This window comes from Balaenoptera borealis (genome assembly GCF_965194805.1).
Source record: "Balaenoptera borealis genome assembly, chromosome: 2".
Lineage (NCBI taxonomy): Eukaryota > Metazoa > Chordata > Mammalia > Artiodactyla > Balaenopteridae > Balaenoptera > Balaenoptera borealis.
Genome location: NC_138867.1, coordinates 108,255,521 through 108,277,020, shown reverse-complemented (window position 1 = coordinate 108,277,020; position 21,500 = coordinate 108,255,521). Strand labels below are relative to the sequence as shown.

The following is a 21,500-nucleotide window of genomic DNA, read 5'->3' as shown; positions in this document are numbered from 1 at the left end:
ATTCTTAGTATATGAAGATATCACCTAGGGAGGGAATGTATTCAGAGAAAGTCAATTGCCAGGTCTGTTTAGAGGCCTGGTGCCGGGACTGAAATTAGTAACTGGTAAGGTGGGAGGACATGGAGAATGCAGTGTTATAGGATAAAAGTAAGGAGCAGTTTTCAAGAAAGAGGGAGTGATCAATTATTTCAAAGGTTGGGATTGAGTAAAGTAAAATTATTAAATGAGTAGGAGTAAAATGAACACAGAATCATACCCACTGGATTTGGTAACTTAGTATTCATTTGGCAACACTGAAAAGGAGTAGTTTCTATACAATGCTACCAAAAAAACCCCCTTAATTGGCCTGGGTTTAGGAACTAACAGGGTGCCCCTGATGTAGCTGTAGCTTCAGCAAAGCTCAAGTCCCATCCCCTCCTCCTGACTTACCACAGTTCCCTCTGCCGAGGATCAAGTGGATTAGAAAGCAGCACTGGAGCTGTGACTTCTAAGGAAAGACACTTGTGGAACCAAATTAAAATTACCCTAACCAACAGCAACGTAAAATCCCCGGAGAAACTCTGTGCTGACTTGTTTAGATATGCAAAGGAAAACGACCTCAAAATTAAGAGACCAGATGGGATGCCTACCAACACTCAGGATAACTACAAGAAAAATTCCTTGTGGTGAAACGTTCTAAGGGTTGGGATTCTTTTCCAGATCACAGTTCTCAAGTGACTCACTGACTTGAACAGTCCTTCAGAGACCTCCATCTGTACTGAGTCAAGAGTAGAGATTGAGGTCACCATTGCAGATGCTTAAATCAACTATTTTAATAAATTGGTTATCAGTTGCTAAATAAATACGTAGAGATGAGGAAGCAGGGACAGCAGTGAAGAATAGGAAAGAAATATAATATCTAGAATGAGGCGCAGAGACAAAGCAGCCTTTTTTTTTTAAGATGAGGGATAACTTAAGAATGGTGGAATGCTGGTGCTGAACAGAAGGACAAGCTAGAAGAGTGAAGTTTTTCGTGAGCCTGGAGGAGAAGAATTCCAAAGCATTAAGTGGAGGAGTTGGCCTCTGAGTGAAAAATGGACACTTTTTCCAGTAGAGGTAGAAGTGAGGCAAAGAAGTTCAGATGCAGTTAGCTGAGGAGATTTGGTAGTGAGAAAATGAAGGGGTTCTCATCTTATTTGTTTTATCACCTCAGTGAAGCATAAGTGAGATCATCAGCTGATAGAGGGAGAAATGTGGAGAGGTGCAGAAGGTTTAAGAGAGTGGAGAAAGCATTAACTATTTGTATTGAAAGTAGGAAAATGAACTTACATAGATATAAAACATTTTCATCATTGCAGATAGTTCCCTTGTATTACACTATTTCAGAGAAGTATTCCATTCTTTGGAAGCTGATAGATGTAGAGTTTAATCAAGATTAAGTTTTTGCTAGGTTAGAGGCAAAGGAGTTGAGGGTGTTTGCGTGGAAGATCCATGGAATGTAAACTGGCTAAGGAAAGAAGTGAAATAAAAGAGAGTACAGAGAAAAGTGTAAAGGGGTGATAACGGATCAGTAATTTCAATGATGTTGAACTGTTGCATTGGGATGTTAGAGTAAGTGAGCTGGCATAGCAAGTGAAGATAAGAGAATAATAGCAAGTTTAAAACAATTACTTCAACGATGGTATAGTTACTGGTAATATTGTTTAATGTGTGACCATGGGACTGAGTACCTGAGGTTGGATGTAATGTTCATTGAAAATAAGGAAGTCCAGAACCTGGGAGACTAGAGTATTGAATATGTTATTGACATGGATGTTGTTCCATGAGAATTATGACAGTAGTAGAACAGGACAAGAAGAGATTAATCTAGGAGTTCAAGACTTCAGTAAATGACAAGGAATGATGAAGAATTGGAAGAGGACAATGAGGAGGAGCAGGGGAAGATAAGGTCCAATGGTAAGAGCATGAAAGGAACTGGGGACTCTGAAAATAGAAGGAGAGATGTTTTGATAGCAGCAGCGAGGAACAAGGAGGGCATTTACTTGCACACTGCCCCTTTTTTCTCATGAGGTTTGAAAAAAAATTATCTCTAAAGAAAGTTGCAAGGGAACTGGTGTCAGTGAGAGCCCCCAGGCTTCTGATAAAGCTAAAGGAATGAAAACAGTGTAGTATTGTTATAAAAGTAGACAGGGTAATGAGACAGAATACATAAAAGGAAGTAGGTCCTAATACATATAAAAATATATTATAATACACCACAAATCATTAAGAAGGGGTGTTGTATTTAATAATTAGTGCTGGGCATTCAGCTCACCAAATATCAGAAAATATAAGAAAATCAAAACAATAATCAAATTTCTTTTTTTTTTTTTCAAATTTCTATTTAGGGAGGTGCTTTCTAAGTTTTGAAGGCTGTGTGACAGAAAAAAATTTTAATTGACAGATTTAAAAACTTTTGTAAATAAAAAAGAAAACACAATTATAAAGTAAAAGATAACAGTCAAACGGGGAAAATGTTTTCAACAAATACTGAACAAGGAAAGGGATTATCATTAATGCATAGACACCTTCTTTACAGGAAGATCAAAAATAAGAATTTGCTCTCATCCCTCCCTTGACCTGACTGAAAAAAAATGCAAAAAGGAATAAACTCACAACAGTGAAAAGAACAGGAAGAGAAGCTTACCCATGGAGGAGAGCTTTTGATAAATTTAAATAGAGAATCTCCAGAAGGTACAATGTCTAACTACTAGGTATTTCAGAAAAGGGGAACAGAAAAGATGAAGGAAGTAAATAATCAAATAACTGAAGAATACCATCATTCTCGAGGTCAAAGGGGTCCATGATATATGCAGCATAATGAATGAAAAAAAGACCCCTCCTATAAAGTTTTTGAACCTCAAATAAGAATAAAGATTACCACATTTTCTAGAAAGAAAGGAACAACAAAAATCCAATTCACTTGCAAAGTCAGGAGAATCGGACTGACATTAATCCTTTTCAGCACCCTGACTGACAGAAAACAATGGAGCAGAAAAAGTGAGGGGAAGAGGTAGGGGCCAACAAACAAATGAGACATCTTGCCAAGAAATAATACCAACAAAGTATAGGTCAGAATAAATATGTTTTCAGGACTTCAGGACAACTTGTTATTTAAATTTGTGTGTGGTTGTTTTCTTTTGCCTGAATATTATTCAACCTACGTCATTTGGGGGGAGTATTCCCTATTGTGTGCAATATTGGTGGGGTGCAGTTCTATGCCTTCAACTGCAAAAGACAAATAGGTATGTCTTCCCCCAGAGGCCATGTGGGCCAGTGCTTAAACTGAGCCACTGGACACTCATTTCCAGAACTCTGAACCAGAAGTGAATGATGTAAAGATGAAGGGGATGACATAAATCCTTAAGGGTAGCTGCAATAATATCTAGTGGTGACCGAAGGCCTATTCCTGCTCAAATATAGTGGTTATACTTCCTTCTTGAGTCTGCTTGTATCTTGAGCCTCACTGAATAATTCTTATCAAATTTGTGAGCTATCCAAGTTCCTTCTGAAAGATTCCTTCCTGCTTAGGATGACTAAGAATTTTAGCTTATTTTCTATTTTACCAGTTTCCAGGTAACAGATCATCAGGAATCAGTAGGGAAATTTGGCCCAGCGGGAGCTGAAGGCAAATAGCTAATCATCATATTGCTCATTTGTTATCTACTACCACTTGAGGTCAAGGCTTTGGTGAAACTCATTACCAGTGCAAATGAACAGTATAAAGAGCATGGGGAATTCAAAGATTACTAAATGGTGTGGCTACTTCTGAAGGCCTCAAATGTATTAAAGGAAGGAATATGTACATCAAATCCCTAAGTTCTCAGTCAAAACCAAAAGTGAAAGCTAAGAAGTGTCTATAATTTTGCTAAAATAATCTTATTTCTTAAAGCCAAAGAACTATCAAACCCAAAGACCAAACTTGAGATCTGACCATGAAGATTGCTGATACACAATGTCAATTAAATTCATCACCTAGTTATGTCTTGATAAAGATACATGTTCTACAGACATTGAATTCAGTCTTCAATTTTAAGGGGATAGATATGGTTCTAATTGCTTGCTGTGCTGGTAAACAAAGATATGGACTCTCAACAGTGGTCCTCGCTAAATAAAATTGAAATGCCAGAAATTCCTTGGTATAACAGAGAGGAAAGAATTCAGACTTCAAGAAACAGGAGAGCTAACGTGTATTTATCAAGTGTGTCCTGCCCACCCCACACTATGTCCCCTGAAAGATCCCAGAAAGTACTCCCTTTACCAAAGGCTTGTGTCCTGTTAGGTGAGAAGAACACCACCACCTAAGGAATGAAGAAATGGTAAATATTTGAGTCAGTACTCAAAAATCATCTTTACTGCTTTATGCTAAATGTCTCAGAGTCAGGGTTTCACCAGAGAAACATAATCAGTAGGATAGAGATATATTGTAAGGAACTGGCTTATGTGATTGTAGGGGCTGGCTAGTTACATCTGAAACTCTCAGGGAAATCTGTTAGGAAGGGTAAACTGGAAACTCTTGGGCAGAAGTTGAAGATGCAACCCACAGATGGAATTTCTTCCTCCTTAGAGAAACCTCAATTCTGCTCCTCAGGCCTTTAAATTGATTGGATCAGGCCAATCCAGATTATCAAGGATAATCTTTACTTAAACTGATTATAGATGTTAATTAAGTCTACAAAATATCAATATAATACCTTCACAGCAACATATGGATTAGTGTTTGATTGAATAACTGAGTACTATAGCCTAGCCAAATTGACACATAAAACTGGAAAATTATATTACTATGAGAAATTAATGAAGAACCAAATAAATAGATGTTCCATGCCCATGGAGTGTTTGTTAGACTCAGTAAAAACTCAATATTGATGAAATTCCATTCTCCAAACTTGATCTACAAATTCAGTGCAATCTCAATCAAAATCTAAGCAGACTTTTCTGTAGAACTTGACAAACTGATTTAGCTTGGGTTAGGTAATGATTTCTTAGCTAGTTGTCACTCTCCATGAAATAAAAAAGAAAAGATAGACATATTTCATCAAAATATAAGTATTCTGCTCATCGAAAGACACCATTAATAAAACATATCTGAGCCTCAGTCTGGGAGAAAGTATTTGCAATACCTATATCTGATAAAGCACTTGTATCTAGAATATATAAACAATTCCTACAACTCAATAATAAAAAGAAAAACAAAGAATAAAAAATCAGCAAAACCTTGAACAGGCATTTCATGGAGGAAGAAATAAAAATGGTTAATAAGCACATGAAAAAGTGCTTAACATCAATCATTAGTCACCTGGGAAATGCAAATTAAGATCACAGTGGTATATACCGCAAAATCATTAAAACGGCAAAGGTGATAAAACCAGTAACACCAAATGCTGTTGAGCATATGGAGTAGTCAAAACTTTCATATATTGCTGGAGGCAGTGTAGAATCGTATAACCAGTTTAGAAATTGTTCTAGTAGTTTCTCATAAAGTTAAAAGTACACCTACTCTAAGACCCAGAAACTCCATGTTAGTCCTTTACTCAAGAGAAATGAAAACATGTAGACATAGGAAGATATGTACGATAATGTCTGTAGCAGGTTTCTTTGTAGTAACTCCAAACTGGAAACAACCTAAGTGCCCATCGTCAGCAGAATGGGTAAACAAATCAGAATATAAACAGACAATGGAGTACTCTTCACTAATAAAAGGGAACAAACCACTGAAACATGTTACAACACGGAAAATCTTCAAAAATTTTATGCTGAGTTGAAAGAAGCCAGATATAAATGAGTACCTACTGTATGATTCAATATATATGAAGTTCTACAGTAGGCAGACTAACCTATGGTGAAACAAAACCCATACAGTAATTGCCTCTGGGATGGAGGAGTGAGGTGGGGATTAACTGCAAAATTGCAAAAGGAATCTTTCTTGGGTGATAAAAATGTTCTATATTTTAATAGAGGGGGTCACAGGGTATGTGCACAGGGTATTGTCACAACTCATCAGACTTTACACTTAAAATGTGTGCATTTCACAGTATGTAAGAAAAAGAAAAAAGTGCCTCTGTAGAGTAAGGTTTGTGTAAAGCCACAGTGGAGCTGAGTTCAGTTGTTTCTTATCACAATATTTTTGCATGATTTGATTTGTGACCATTTGTTTACATTACTTTGATTAAAATTTATTTAAAGTACTCATACAGATTTTCAAGTTAAGATGGTAGAATGAAAATGTCTAAAACTCTCCTTTTCCCTAAAACTAGTGATATAATAACAAATCAGGAGCAAACCAGCCAAAATACCTCCATATCAATCAAAAGAAAGGACTGAGCTTCATGCCATACAATCCAGAATGAGCGACCCAAAATGTTGCGGGAGGAGGGAGAGAAAGAGAGAGAGAAAAGAAAGAGGTTTACTTCAATCCTTTTGGTTCATTGTAGTAAAACAAATTACTGTAACTAGCCTGAAACAACCAACACACTCACTAATACACACAGTAGGCAAGAAATGTTAACGAAAAGCTGCTTTTTTAAAAATTATACTAAGACCCTCATACGTAGAGAAAGGTGAACCAACACACAAAACTTGTACCTGCACAAGTTAAAATATGGGAAGATTTAAGTGTCCTCGTGGGGGTAGGAAACTAAGAAGAAATGCATCAGCTGCCTCTAGCTGTGAGTCTTGGAAATGTTGCCTTTTAGCTGGGTACGTTACTGCCTTGAATAAAATGAGTGGTCTGGAAATAAGAAAATAGGGAAGGACGGATACTGAGTAGGCTACTACTAATCTATGCCACAGACGACAATCTTATCTAGACAAAAGCAAAATTGAAGAAATAGAAAAAATTTCCCTAGAAAGGTTTTGTGTTGAGGAAGAACGTAATGAAAATATGAAACTTGATAGAAGCAGAGAACCTTAGAGATGACAAACAAAAGCTGAAGGAAAATGAAAACTGCAGACCTAAGAAATAAATACCGAAGCAAAACCAAACTAAACAGAAAAAAAAATGACTAAATTTAACAAATTAGACTTGGCCTATAACCAAATTACTAACAAAGAAAAAAGGTTTGAGATAACCACGATGAACATAGAGGAAAAGAAGGAGATTAAAGTAAGTGGACAGCAAGGCAGAGGACCTGAATAGACATTTTTTTCCAAAAAAGACGTGCAGATGGCCAACAGATACATGGAAAGATGCTCAATATCACTAATCATCAGGGAAATACAAATCAAAACCACAGTGAGATGCCTTCTTACACCTATCAGAATGGCTAACACCAAAAAGACATCAAACAACAAGTGTTGGCAAGGATATGGAAAAAAGGGAACCCTTGTACACTGTTGGTGGGATTGTAAACTATTAAAGGGAACCCTTGTACACTGTTGGTGGGACTGTAAACTAGTGCAGCCACTATGGAAAGCAGTACAGAAGTTCCTCAAAAAATTAAAAATTGAACTGTCATATGATCCAGCAATTTCACTTCTAGGTATTGACCCAAAGAAAACAAAAATACTAATTCAAAAAGATATGTGCATCCCAATGTTCATTGCAGCATTTTTTTTAGAATAGCCAAGATATGGAAGCAACCTAAGTGTACATCAATGGAAGAATGGATAAAGAAGATGTGGTATACATACATACATAATGGAATATTACTCAGCCATTAAAAAATGAATTCTTGCCATTTGTGACAACATGGATGGACCTAAAGGGTATTATGCTAAGTGAAATAAGTGAGACACAGAAAGACAAACACCGTATGATTTCACTTATAGTGGAATCTAAAAACCAAAACAAACAAATCAAAACAAAAACAGACTCATAGATACATAGAACAAATGGGTGGTTACCAGGGGGGTCGGGGGTGGGAGGGTGGGCAGTATAGGTGAAGGGGATTAAGAGCTGCAAACCTCCAGTTATAAAATAAATAAGCCAAGGGGATGTAATATACAGCATAAAGGATATGGTCAATAAAGAAAAATCAGGCTGAATGTGAGGTGGAAGTGGGAGGGGAGGATCAGGCTGGCCACATACTGATCCAAAACCAGATTAAATGCCATTAAAAAATGCATCAATAATCTACAAAGAGCTAATGAAAGGGTTACGTGACACCAAAATGTTATGCTTTATGCCAAGCTGAGTAATTATCCAAATATAAAGTCAATAGGTAGACATTCTCAGACAGTAGGCAGATAGCTTTAAAACCAAGCAAACAAATCATGAAATATATATTTGTGAATCTTGAAAAAAAATGACAACATCAAAATATTCTACCCAAGTAAGAAATGATAGGAGAAATCATAGCAAATATGTGATTAATTTAAATATATAACAATGACTAGGGAGTTCCCTGGCAGTCCAGTGGTTAGGACTCAGTGCTTTCACTGCCATGGCCCAGGTTCGATCCCTGATTGGGGAACTAAGATCCCATAAGCCACGTTATGCAGGCAAAAAAAAAAAAAAAAAAAAAGGACTATTATAGGATGCATGATTGGGGAGAGAAAGGTTAAATTGGCATAAGTTGTGAAAATAATAAAACTGGGGGAAAGAAAATGTAACCATTTCTCATCCTTCTTGGTCATAAATCAATAAACATAGCAAAGTGAACAAATTGACAAGTAGTAGTGTAAGTATATTATTTATATGTTATAAAGGGAATCACCAGAACTAAAATAACAGTACAATTGACAAAAGCAGAAAGTGAGAAAGAGAAAAGAGTTAGGAGAAAGTGCAGTGTGCTAATTATCTAAAATTTCACAGGGAACATCAACAAATGCTGTCTAAAGTTGCTATATCAAGAGGTAGTGGTTAGATAAAATATATAAACTTACAAATGTTTCACTGGCAGTATCTAAAAAGAGGATATAATCCTTCCAAATTATGACAAGGAAAGTACACACTGCATACATTTAACCCAAGTAACAGAAAGAAAGTCCATGCACAAGAAGGCAAAAGACAAAGGAAGAATTTGAAACAAAAATAAAACATAAAATTAGATGAAAAAATTAAAACAAAATATATTTGTTTTGACATCGAATGTAAAAGGGATATATTCACACAGAGATGATCAGATTTGATTTTTAAAAATACCAAACAATCTGTTGAATACACAAGAAGCATCCAGAGCTAAAAGATTCAGATTATATGGGAAAACAAGACACGATAGGCAAATATGTAGTAACAAAAAAAAATCTTCATTGAAAATATCAGTATCACCAAGACTAAATCCAAAACAAATGTTAAATAAGGTAGAGGTCCATTTTATAGGTATGAGGTATACAGTTTACAATGAGAATAGAGCTGCCATAAATGTGTACATTTATAATAAGAGATGAAAACACAAACTGCAGGAAAACAAGAAGTGGATAGAAACACAGTATTAGCAGCAGATTTTAACTTGCTTCTGTAGGCTTATGACAGGCTTATGTACACATCAAAATAAGCATACAGAGAATTTTAATAGTATAATTATACTCCAACTAACAGATATGCCTCAAACTCTACAACATGTAAGATATATACCTTCTTTTCATGGAAAATTTAACATTTCTTTCCATGGAAAATTTACAAAACCAGTGCTACATAAAAAACACAGATCATTTCCAAATATAAACACAAATACATGAAGAAGAGACCATAATCCATGAATACACTACAATAAAACTAGAAATTAATAATCATAAATAGAAAAAAATCTAGCCACAGAAAAGTATGTGCCTTTCTCTTAAATACTTCAAATTCAGAATGAAAAATGAAGAAAATTTATAAAATACAGATAATGAATACATCTTATATCAAAAAATTTAGGGATTATCTGAAGTTGAGCACTCATAGTTTTACACATTTAAGCAATTAAAAAGGAATCTAAACAAATAAATTAAGCATTGGACTAATAAATCTGAACAAAAACTACAAAATTAAATCATGCATTTTTTTCAAGGAAAACATAAGGAATAAGATAGTAATGATTAAAGCAGAAATTTCTTATTTAAGAAACAGAAAATCAGGAAAACTGATAAAACCTAGAGTGTAAATAAAATTTTGGTTATTAGGGGAAGGGAGAAAACAGAGAGAAAAGGGCAGTTGAAAAAAGCTCTTAGGAACAAGTATGTAGCATTAAAAAAAAATCTTTTCATTATGAAGACCTTCAAATATACACAAAATTAGAGACAGAAACAGAATAAACACCCATGTATCCAATAACCACACCATCTTGATTACCGTAGTTTTTATAGTAAGTCTTGAAGTTGGGTAGTGTCAATCCTCTGACTATTCTTCAATATTGTGTAGGATATTATGGGTATTTCGCTTCTTCATATAATCTTTAGAATCAGTTTGTCAATATCTACAAAATAACTTGCTGGTATTTTAATTGGCATTGTGTTGAACCTGTAAGTCAAGTCGAGAAGAACTGACATCTTAACAATATTGAGTCTTTTTATCCATGAACAAGGAATACCTCCACTTATTTAAATCTTCTTTTCTTTCTTCAGAGTTGTGTAGTTTCCCTCATATAGATCTTGTACATATTTTGTTAGATGTATATCTAATTTTTTTACCAATAATTTATTGATATACAGGAAAGCAACCAACTTGTCTATATTGACCTTGTATCCTGCAAACTTACTATAACTATGTAGTAGTTCCAGGAGTTTTTTGTTGATTCTTTGGAATTTTCTAGATAGACAATTATGTCATCTGCAAATAAGGACAGTTTTATTTCTTCCTTCCCAATTTGTATAACTTTTATTTCCTTCTCTTCTCTTATTCCAGTACAATATTGAACAGGAGTGGTGAGAGGGGACATCCCCTCTCTGCTGGAGACAAGTCCTTTTTGTTTCCTTCATCTGACATCTTGATTTCCCTTTCTTTCCTGAAAAATATTGTCACTGGGGATAGAACTCTGAATTGACAATTCTTTTCTTTCAGCACTCAAGAATTGTGTGCCACTTCCTTCTGGCCTCCATGGTTTCTGATGAGAAATTTGCTGTCATTTGAATTGTTTTCCCCTACCAGTAAGGTGTCATTTCTCTTGCTGCTTTCTTTGTCTTTGATTTTCATGAGTCTGACTATGAGAAATCTTGATGTGGATTCCTTTGTGTTTATACTGTTTGAGATTTATTCAGCTTCTTGAATCTGTATGTTTATATCTTTTGCTAAGTTTGGCAAATATTCAGCCATTATTTCTTCAAGTAGTTTCTTAGCAGCTCTACACTCCTCTTCCAGATTCTGATGATGAAATGTTAAATATTTTTGTTATAATCTCACAGGTCCCCGAAACTCTGGTTGTTTGCTTTTTCAATCTAGTTTCTCTTTTTGTTCAGTTTGGGTAATTTCTATTATTCCACCTTCAAGTTCATTGATTCTTTCCTCTGTCCTCTCCATTTTGCTGTTAAACCCATTTATTAAGCTTTTAAATTTTAATTATTGAATTTTTCACTTATAAAATTTCCATTTAGTTCTTCATTATATCTTCTATTTCTTTGTTGAAGCTTTCATTTTTTTTTTTTCTTTTTCTTTTGTTTCAAGCATGTTCACAAATGCTCTTTGAAACATTTTTATCATGTCTGCTTTAAAGCCATGGTCGGAAAATTCTAACATGTGTGTCATCTCAGCATTGGTGAGTATTACTTTTCTTTTCTCATTTACATTGAGATTTTCCTGGTTCTTGGTATGAGGAGTAATTTTCAATTGAATCCTGGACATTTTGGGTGTTATGATACTTTGGATCTTATTTAAGTCATCTGTTTTAGCAGCCTTTTCTGATACTGCACGGGGTTGGGGGTGAAGAGAGAAGGGTGCTGCCTCATTACTGTTAGATGGCAGGAGAAGTCCATGTTCTGCCTCTGTTGACACAATTGAGGTGTGAGGAGCACTTTGTTATTGCTGGGCAGGGTTGGGAGTACTAGCTCTCCACTAAATTTCTGCTATACCACCCTGGCTGGGAGGGAGAGACATGCTTTATTATTGCTCCCCACGTGGCTCTCCTTGGCTTCCCATGGGGATGGGCATTGATAAGAGTCCTGACTCTCTACTAGGACTCCTCTGATACCATCCCAGCAGAGAGGGGCACTTCATTACTGTTAGGTGGGAGTGGAAGTCCAGGTTCTCCACTGGCACCGTGGGGGCAGCAGGCGGATGGAGTGGCCCATTATTTGGCCTTCTCTGACACTACTCTGGGGAAGGACACCTTGTTACAGCCTGGCAAGGATGAACGTTTAAAGTCTTCACTTGGCCTTTGCTGGTTGGGGAAGACCATATTTTTTTTTTCTGTGATGTTTGGCTGGTTATAGAGCAGTTATCATCTACAAGTTTTCTGTCTGGCTAATATGCCCCTTTCCTGTCCTTTGGCTAGAGAATTCAGGGTTTTCTTGGAGGCTTTTTTTTGGTCTGTGCCAGTTGGCATTTTCAGGTTGTCACCTACTCCAGCACCCAGTCCACAATGTATGAAGCAAAAAAACAAAAACAAAAAACAAAAAAACCCAAGGAATTCACTTCCATGTTGTGACTCAGGTCCCTGGCCAGTCTTCCATCTTCTCTCCACTGATCAGAGTCTTCTTACTCTTTTTTTCTATACATAATGTCCAGGATGTTCAGCTAAGTATACTTAGCAAGAGGAATAGAGGAAAGTACATCTACTCCAACTTTTTAGAACCCTGCCTGTGTTTTTCCTGTGGTATTTTATGTCAAATCCCAGGCATCATATCATTTCACCCATAAAGAATTTAGTCAGTATTAGAAAATATTATTAAAAAATATAGCCACGATACAATTTTCACACTCCCTATAATTGAAAATAAATCTTTACTAGCTAATAATCAGCTTTCACCCCCACCCCCGCATACTGCCTCAAAATTTTGTTTTACACCTGTGTTCAAATAACAATCTCAGATAAGGTACAAACATTGCATGTGATTGCTGGATCAAAAGAGCTCCCCTCCCTTTTCTATACTCACGTCATTTACTTGAAAAACTTTGGTCCTGTGGTACTTCCCACATTCTAGATCTGGTTGACTGTATTCTTGAGGTATCATTTAATGTGTTTTACTACCCTCCATAGTTCCTAGAAACTGAAAATTTATATTATTAAATATAAAGTTATGATTACATTTAGGTTCAATTTTTTTTTTGACAAAGATATTTCACAGGCAGTTCTGTGTGCCTCTAGTTGTACCACTTAAGCAGACACATAATGTCTGATTATCCTATTTTTCAGAAGTTAGCAATAATCACTAGGTTCTGGGGGTTACAGCTTGAATCATTCATTAAATAGTTCCCCACTGACTGTTCACCTAATGCAAGGGTTCTCAAATAAATTGCTATTTTGGACCAGATAATACTTTGTTATGGGGGACTGTCCTATGCATTGTAGGATATTTAGTAGGATCCCTGGTACCCTCAACACTCTTGCCCTATACACACCATCTTATTGTGACAATAAAAAATGTCTCCAGATGTTGCCAAATGTCCTCCAGAGAGAAGATGGCCCCCAATCAAGAATCCTTGACTTTACAGTTTTAACAACTATTAATAACTCTTGCCTGGATCCATTATTCCATTAGAGTTTGCAAAGTTGTGATTTTTAAAAATTCTATCATTCTTGTGTTTACAACTGTAAGTTTTTAAAGAAATACTTTCTCTGAGTCTATCCAGCAAAGGCAAAATAAATGTTTGATTATTTTATTTATCAATGTTTCTAGAATAAGCTGTGCCCTAACAATCTCCAAAGTGACCAATTAATTTTTGTTTAAAGTATCATACGTAATTCTTGAATATTTACACATTTCATATATTTCAGTCCTTTGCAGTCATTTTTCTTTGTGATGTTCGGGTTTTCCCATCTTTCGTTCGTCAGTGGAATCTTTTTCAAGTTAGGTCCTGTTTCCTTTTGACGTGACCCTAAATTGTTTGATAATTTCCTTGCTTTCAAATATGACAAAATAGATAATCCAGACTCATTTTACATAGTTCCTGCCCCAGACCTGAAATCTGCCACCTACCCAAAGGAGCCCTCATTCCTTTTACTGGGAAATGGTATTTAGGGGCCACAATCTGAGCACAATGGGTGTTTATTGCTATTGGGTTGTCACTACTTTCAGGTCTTTTCAATGCGTAGGACCAGGAAATACATATTTCTTAATGATAAATGTAAGTTCTGATTACATCTTGGCATTTTAATTCAATTTAACTTGCAGTGTTTTTACTTTCATTTTATATTTAATCTCTTTTCTCTTATGCTGAAATCATGATTTCTAATATCTATCTCCCTCTTTCTCTCTCCCCCTTCCCAATCTCTGTCTCTCACATTACCACCATGGAATGCAATTTCAGACTTCTTTGTTGTTCATTTCATCCTTAGGTTACATCCTACTAAAGATGTACAGTCCAAATATTGTGTTTAAATGTCACTTTAAATAATAATTCTCTCCATTTATGCCACTAATGTGATAAACAGGTTCATTTGTTTTAGTTTCTTTTCAATTTTTAGGCATAGCTCTTTTAAATTTAATTTTGTTTTTAACTATATAAGATATACTCATGGCTCCAAAGTTAGAACTATAAAACAAGGCATATTTGGAAAGGTAGAGGTTCCATGATTATCTATTCCTTCACATCCTCTTCCTTCTCTAAGATAACTATTTTTATTAGATATGGTTTATACTTCTATTTTTTAAAAGTGCACACACACACACACACTCACATGCATGTGCACATTTGCCCCCTCAAGGGTAGCATACCATATACAATATCCTGCACCTTACATTAAAATTTTTATTGTTGTAAAATATACACAACATGAAGCTTATCATTTTAGCCATATTTAAGTATACAATTCAGTGGCATTAAGTACATTCAAAATATTGTGCAATCATTATCACATTAATTTTCAGAACATTTTCATCATCTTAAATGGAAACTCTATACCCATTAAACAATGATTCCTCATTCCCTTCTCCCACCTTAGCCCTTGGTAATCTTTATTCTTCTTTCTGTCTCAATAGATTTACCTAGTCTATCTGCAGTTTGTTTTTTTTGTTTTTCTTTTTCATTGAATTGTATATTCTAGAGATCACTCATAGGAGTATAGAGAGATCCTCATTCATTTTTTACAGCTGTATAGTATTCTACCAAATGGATTAAACCATATTCAACCAGTTTCTTGTGGATGGGAACTTTGTATTTCTAATCTTTTGCCATTATAAACAGTGCTGCAATGAACAGACTACAGCATTCATCATTTCATTTTTTGCCTGTTTTATCTTTTAAATACATTTCTAAATGTGGAATTGGTGAGTCTAAGGATAAATGCCTATGTAATTTTAGAGCATTTGGATTTGATACGATAGACAGAAATGAACCACAAAACTATTTAAGTATTCAATAAAAACCCATTTAATGGGGCTAAATGTTTAAAAAGTATAATTAAAACACTGCTTTAATCCAGGGGATACTTTAATTAGCTCTTTTAATTAAAATGATTTTGAAGGACAGGGCATGACAAATACCTCTCTTGCTGTCTTTAGTTTCTTTGGATTTGAACAGATTGGTGTCCCACATGAAATTATGTTGCTCTTACTTTTCTTTATGAGAATACTGTAAGAAGGAATACTACCTTAAAAGTCTTTGCCTAACTACATTGGGGAAAAAGGAGGGAGCTATGCCAATTCTCAGAGAATTTTGGCTGCCAAATAGCACATCTGGGCAATTTGGGCCAGGAAAAAATCTTTAGGTATATAAATCTTTAAAGTAAGTTTCTCTAGGCCTGAATAATCCAGACATTGGTCTCTCGTACTATATCCTAAACCATGACTGGATGTCCAGTCCCAGTTTTCAGGGGTGTTAGATTTTTAATTATGAAATGCTGAGAGACAACTAGGGCTTCACAGAAATCTCATGAAATCAGGGCCACAAAGGAAGACCCCAAAGTCGGGCGAGCACAGAGGCTACTCTACGGATCCAGAGGGCAAGTGGCCCGCCAGTGGATTCACCAATTGCTAGCGTTTAACCATTAATCTGAAGTCTAAGACAGGAACCAGGGATATGCCCCAAGATCCATTTACCCACCATGCGCGTCCCCCCCAAACACACTTCTGGGGATCTAACTCTTCTCTGGCTGCGAACTCATGCAGAGTCCTGGCAGGGCTCACCCCGAAGCACATCCCCTGTACGGACTCCCCAGGACCGCGGCGCCTGCAAACTGCCAAGGCTCCCCGCGGCTACGTGAGCTCGGTCTTGGAGGTGGAGGGCGCATTTCAATCCGGAAACGCCCAGCCCCTCTGCGGGTTCCGCAGACTGACGCCGCTCCCGATGGGGAGGTGGGGGTAGGAGGGCGATGGGGAGGGCCCGGCCTCCTCGGATGGAGGTTGCAGCCAACTCCCGCGGGAGTCTCTAGTCCTGCTTGACTGAGAATCCCCCAACCCCGGCTCTGGGTCTGGGTCCCTGCAGGAGGACCCGTTCTCATCCTCAACCTTGTGGCCTCTGCCCGGTGGGGAAGTTCAGCTGCGGGTCTAGCCAAGCCAGGCGCGTTTAGCGACCCTCGTCCCTGGTCCGTGGCCCAGCGAGGGCGGAGGGGGAGGGGAAGGGGCTGCAGCCTCCTTTCCCAAATCCGGTCCCTAACTGCCCCCTCCCCCGTCGTCTGCTCGCTTTGTACAGGCAGTCAAAACAGAGCTAGCGGCCAATTGAGGGGGACGGGAAGCAAAGTCGACTAGCGCCTCGCCCCCTCCTCCAGGCCCCCCCGCCCTCCCTCCCCTTTCCCACTTCTCTCCTCGTCCTAACCTCGCCCCCATCCCCCGCTCATTTCCTCTCTTACCCAAGCTCGCCAATCCCTCTTTCCAAGCCCCTTTTCCAAACCCTGGCTTTCCTCTCTGGATCGCCCCCCTTCTCCCCAATCTGAGTCCTTTCCCCTCCCTTCACCCTACCCCTTTCCTTCCTCTTCCCCTCCCCCAGCCCCTGGCTCCCCTTGTTCCTCCCCACCCCATCGCCCCCTTACTCTGTCTCCGCCCACTCTGCGCCGGCCCCTCGGTCAGGGCTGCGCCCCACGTGTGGACGGCTGCGCTCCAGCCCCCACTGACAGCCGCCGCCCGCCGGCCCGCCCAGCGCCCCGCCGGGCCTCAAAACCCCCGCGCCGCGCCCTCGCCCGCCGCATCTTCCCCGGCGTCCAGCCTCCCGCCCTCCCTCTCACCGGCGGCTCGCCCCGGTCCCGCGCACCTCCGCCCGGCTCTTCGGCCGCCGCCGGCGCGTCGCTGCCCAGTGGAACTCCGGGCAAGCCGGGAGAAGACCCTCCTTTTCTTTGGGGGGCGACTTTTGTTTGCTTTCCGGCTTCTTTCTGGTGACTTTTGCAGCTTTCCAAGATCTGTGCCCGGAGCGCACGGGAATCCGCCGAGTCGCTGCGTGCAGGCCCTTTTTTTCTTTTGAGGTCCGCTTTCTTTGTAACTTTACGCCGCGGCTGCTCGGGTTACTTTTGTAATTTCCCGCCCCCGCCTGCTGGCGGTCCTGGAGTCGCTCGGGGCAGCGGCCCGGGGGATGCAACGTGGACCGCGCGGGGCTGCCGGCCGCTCCGCCGCCGCGCCTCGCCGCCCGCTGCGCTAGAGCTCGCGCCCCGCCGGCAGTCAGGGGGCCGGCGCTCGGTCCGGGGCTCCCACTAGAGCAGGGAGCCCGAGCTCAAGGGAGTCTCCGGAGCCGACGAAGGGCTTGTTAGACCTGACTTTTTTCGGGCCGCGTAGATTTTGTCTTTGAGCGCTCTCTCTCCGCGGACCACGGTCCGCGCGCTCTCAGCGCGCGCGCGCGATGGGGAGACGGCGGCGGCTGTGTCTCCAGCCCTACTTCGTGTGGCTGGGCTGCGTGGCGCTCTGGGCGCAGGGCACGGCCGGCCAGCCCCAGCCCCCGCCGCCCAAGCCGCCCCGGCCCCAGTCGCCGCCGCAACAGGTCAGGCCCGCAGCGGCGGGCTCTGAAGGCGGGTTCGCAGTGCCCGAGTACCGGGAGGAGGGCGTCGCGGCGGCCAGCCGCGTCCGCAGGCGAGGACAGCAGGACGTGCTCCGAGGGTAGGTGGGCAGGCGGCACGGGGGGAAACCTCGGCTTGGCAGCTTTCCATCCCACCCCCTCCCAAAACCCAGTTCTGGCGGCTAGAGCCGGGGCCCCTTCCACCAGTAGACCCCGAAGACTCCCAGAAGCGCCTCCCCCTTTTCCTCCGCAGTTCGGCCGGCAAAAAAAAAAAAACCTCCCTCGGGGGGTTGGGCAGCGGGTGGGTCGGAGGCCCCCGGGTGCGGATCGCGGAGCGCCTGCAGAGCCCGCCGTGCGGGAACAAGTTCCTGGCGGAAGGCGCGCTTGAGGCCGCCCCGCGCCGCGCTGGGGCTGGTCGAGCCTGCCTGCTCCCCACCGTCGGGGGCGCAACTCCCGAGCCTTTTGTTTGAGGACGTGTGCGGGGCTTACAGCTCAACTCTAATCATCAAGCCGAGCGCTCCACCTTCCGACTCGCCATCCTTGACATGTCGGGGCCAAAGTAACAGTTGATCAAGGAGGGATGGATTTGGGGACGAGGGCAAGGATTTTTGAAACGGAGTGTTCCCTTTGTTCTCTGCATCCGGAGGCTAGAATAGTAGCAAATTATACGTTTCCCTGTTTCTTTTCGCTCTTTAAAAAGGTAGCAACGGAGGGCGGATGAAAGGCAATATTTAGACATTTCTGACCCTCCTCATTCCAGTGTCTAGCTCGTTTACTTCCACGTCTGAGCCCCAAGCCCCAAGAATTTGACGTGTAGTTTTTGTCTGTTGGTTGTCCCATAAATGTTACGAAAACTGCTAATGTATTACCGCACCCCTCTCTAAGTGTGCGTTACTTCACTTGTCTATCGCAGGCCCAACGTATGCGGATCCAGGTTCCACTCCTACTGCTGCCCGGGATGGAAGACGCTCCCTGGAGGAAACCAATGCATTGTCCGTGAGTGCTTGGCTGGGATCGCAGTTTGGGGCAGTACGCTCGGCCCCATCTCAGGGCCGACCTCTTGCAGTCGTTCGGACACACATTTGCGTTTAGAATCCGGTGGCCACATAGCAGTAATAATTAGGACGCGCGGCCCCATTTGAATGGTGGGGAAGAAGCAGCCAGTTTGCCTCGGTTTAGACTTCACTTGTAGACTCTGTTGAAGGGCAATAATAATAAAGGTTTCAAAGATACTTGGAAGTTTTATCTTTCTATGTCTATTAATACAACCTGAAGGGGGAGTACAGCAATTCCCCAGATAACCCACACCACTTTTTCCTGAAGGAGAGCAGATAAGACCACAATGTGATTATGTAAATTATCTGCCTTTTGACTCTGCAGGAGGTTTAGGCCTTCTGAAGATCAAGCTTTCTTAGGCCTCCGTACAAAACCGCTTTATTATCTCTGGCTTCATCTCAACAGTCACCTAACATAGATATGAAAGGAGCACTCTCAGAGATTTAGAGTTGATCCAGGTTAACAAAAATTGTAAAAGAGAGAACTCTTCCAAATGGCTTGACTTTTTTTTTTTTTTTTAATTTTTGGAAGACATTTAGGAAATTTAGGATTTCCAGACCCCAGATCTCATAGTGTACAGTAGATTTCCAAAGTGTGAGTCTTAGAACTTCAAAAGTTTTGCATATCTGACCTTAAAAGTTTTGATTATTTTATTCAGTTTCCAAAGTGTATACCCAGCTCTCCAAGTTTTAACTGGAGAAGTCATTAGTTATCATTATCAGCCTCACAGTGGTGGACTATGGGGTGTCTTACTTCACATGCCTGTGAATTTGTGAGTTGAAGTGTGATTGGCCTTTTTTTGTGTGTTTATATAGCACAGCCACATTTGCCTTGTTGGGAGGACAGCCAGGTGTCATAGCACATTTATTTAGAGACAATCTTGACTTTAGATTGACCTCGATATTCTCCAGGGAAAAGATAATTATGCCACATGAAGAGAGAAAAAGGGCAAGCCACACTAGCCAAGGGATAATAAGGATGTAGTGGCATCTCTGAGTCTATATTTATTGGTTTTGTGGGTTTGAGATAGACACTTGATGTTATTTCTGTGCAGTTTTTAAAAAGGCATGATATCTCAAGTGTTGTGAATACTAGCTTCTTATTTTTTCTACCCTAAAAATCCCACAATATCCAGTAATGAGGCAAAAACAGGAAGCAACAACTGTGTTCTTTAGGGTGATTCATAAATATTTTAAATAAACCTTCTGATTATAAGCCTTTACTTTTATTAAAAAGAATGGAAGGGTATTGGATTCTTTTCCCTCCAGCACATAAGTCATATACGTGAGGCATTTGTAGAGGGTGCATTTACTTTTTCAGACCAGTAGGGTGTTACTGTGCCTGCTTTAAACTTACATGGTTCCTAGAATTCTGAAACAGCTAAGTCACTCACCACACACCTGCCATATTAGCCAGGAGTGACTTAGGCACTGCGGAAAGTCTGACTCACTAAATGTAATGAATGTGACTGCCATTATTGAGTTGGAGAGTAGCTGAGGAGAAGGGATTGGTTTATGGTACGTGTTGAAAATCTGTAAAGTCAGATTTTATTGGATCAGTGTGGAATGGGAATTCCAGAGAACAGAGCCTTCCAGAATATTTGCAGTAGGAAAAAAAAATGTATATGTATATATACGGCCCTCTGAGTGTCAGCTTTAAATATATTTTTGGTCTTTGAGTAACATTGTGCCCTTTACATGTTTAGAAAATCAGCTTTGGAAATCTCAAAGTAACAGTGAATATTGTAGCCCGCATTTCTGATACTCCAAGTATTTGGGTGCTTATGAAATACACTGGAATGTACATGTATCATAAATCTATAAAAAGCATAAACTTTGAAATGATCTTTATATCTCCAAGAAACATTTACAGTACTGTGTCAAGAGATATCTACAAAAATATTTATTAGCACATTTAAAAGGTAATTCAAATACCCAAGACTATAAAATAGTGCACAAAAGAGAGGGAGACTGTAATGCGTTTATATTCTCTTGCATGGGTCTCATCTAAATTTTACCTTAATATTTTGCATTAAATTCACTAGTTCAATTAGTTTGACATTTAAAACTGTAGTATATGGAGGTAATAACTAAATTGAAACCATCATAAAGTCAAAATTAAGAATTTTCATTCCATGAAATTCTGCCATTTGCAGCAATGTGGATGGACCTAGAGAAAATTATGCTTAGTGAAATAAGTCAGACAGAGAAAGACAAAAAATGTATGATATCACTTATATGTGGAATCTAAAAAATAATACAAATGAATGTATGTGCAAAGCAGAAACAGACTCATAGATACAGAAAACTAGTGGTTACAAAGGGGAGAAGTGGGGAAGGGACAAATTAGGGGTATGGGATTAACAGATACAAACTACTATGTGTAAAATAGATAAGCAACAAGGATATATTGTATAGCACAGGGAATTTTAACCATTATATTGTAATAACATAATGGAGTATAATCTGCAAAAATACTGAATCACTGTGCT

General features: G+C 39.7%; 1 protein-coding gene across 1 annotated transcript in view; it reads left to right on the top strand.

The window, feature by feature from the left end:
* The first annotated feature begins 17,023 nt into the window (after positions 1–17,023).
* The window catches only part of FBN2 (fibrillin 2), a 224,140-nt gene continuing 219,663 nt past the window's right edge, over positions 17,024–21,500 (top strand). Inside the window, exons 1-2 of the mRNA XM_082380764.1 lie at positions 17,024–18,054; positions 18,867–18,949. Coding sequence (XP_082236890.1) covers positions 17,801–18,054; positions 18,867–18,949 — 337 coding nt within the window. The 5' untranslated portion in view covers positions 17,024–17,800. The remainder of the gene's footprint in view (positions 18,055–18,866; positions 18,950–21,500) is intronic.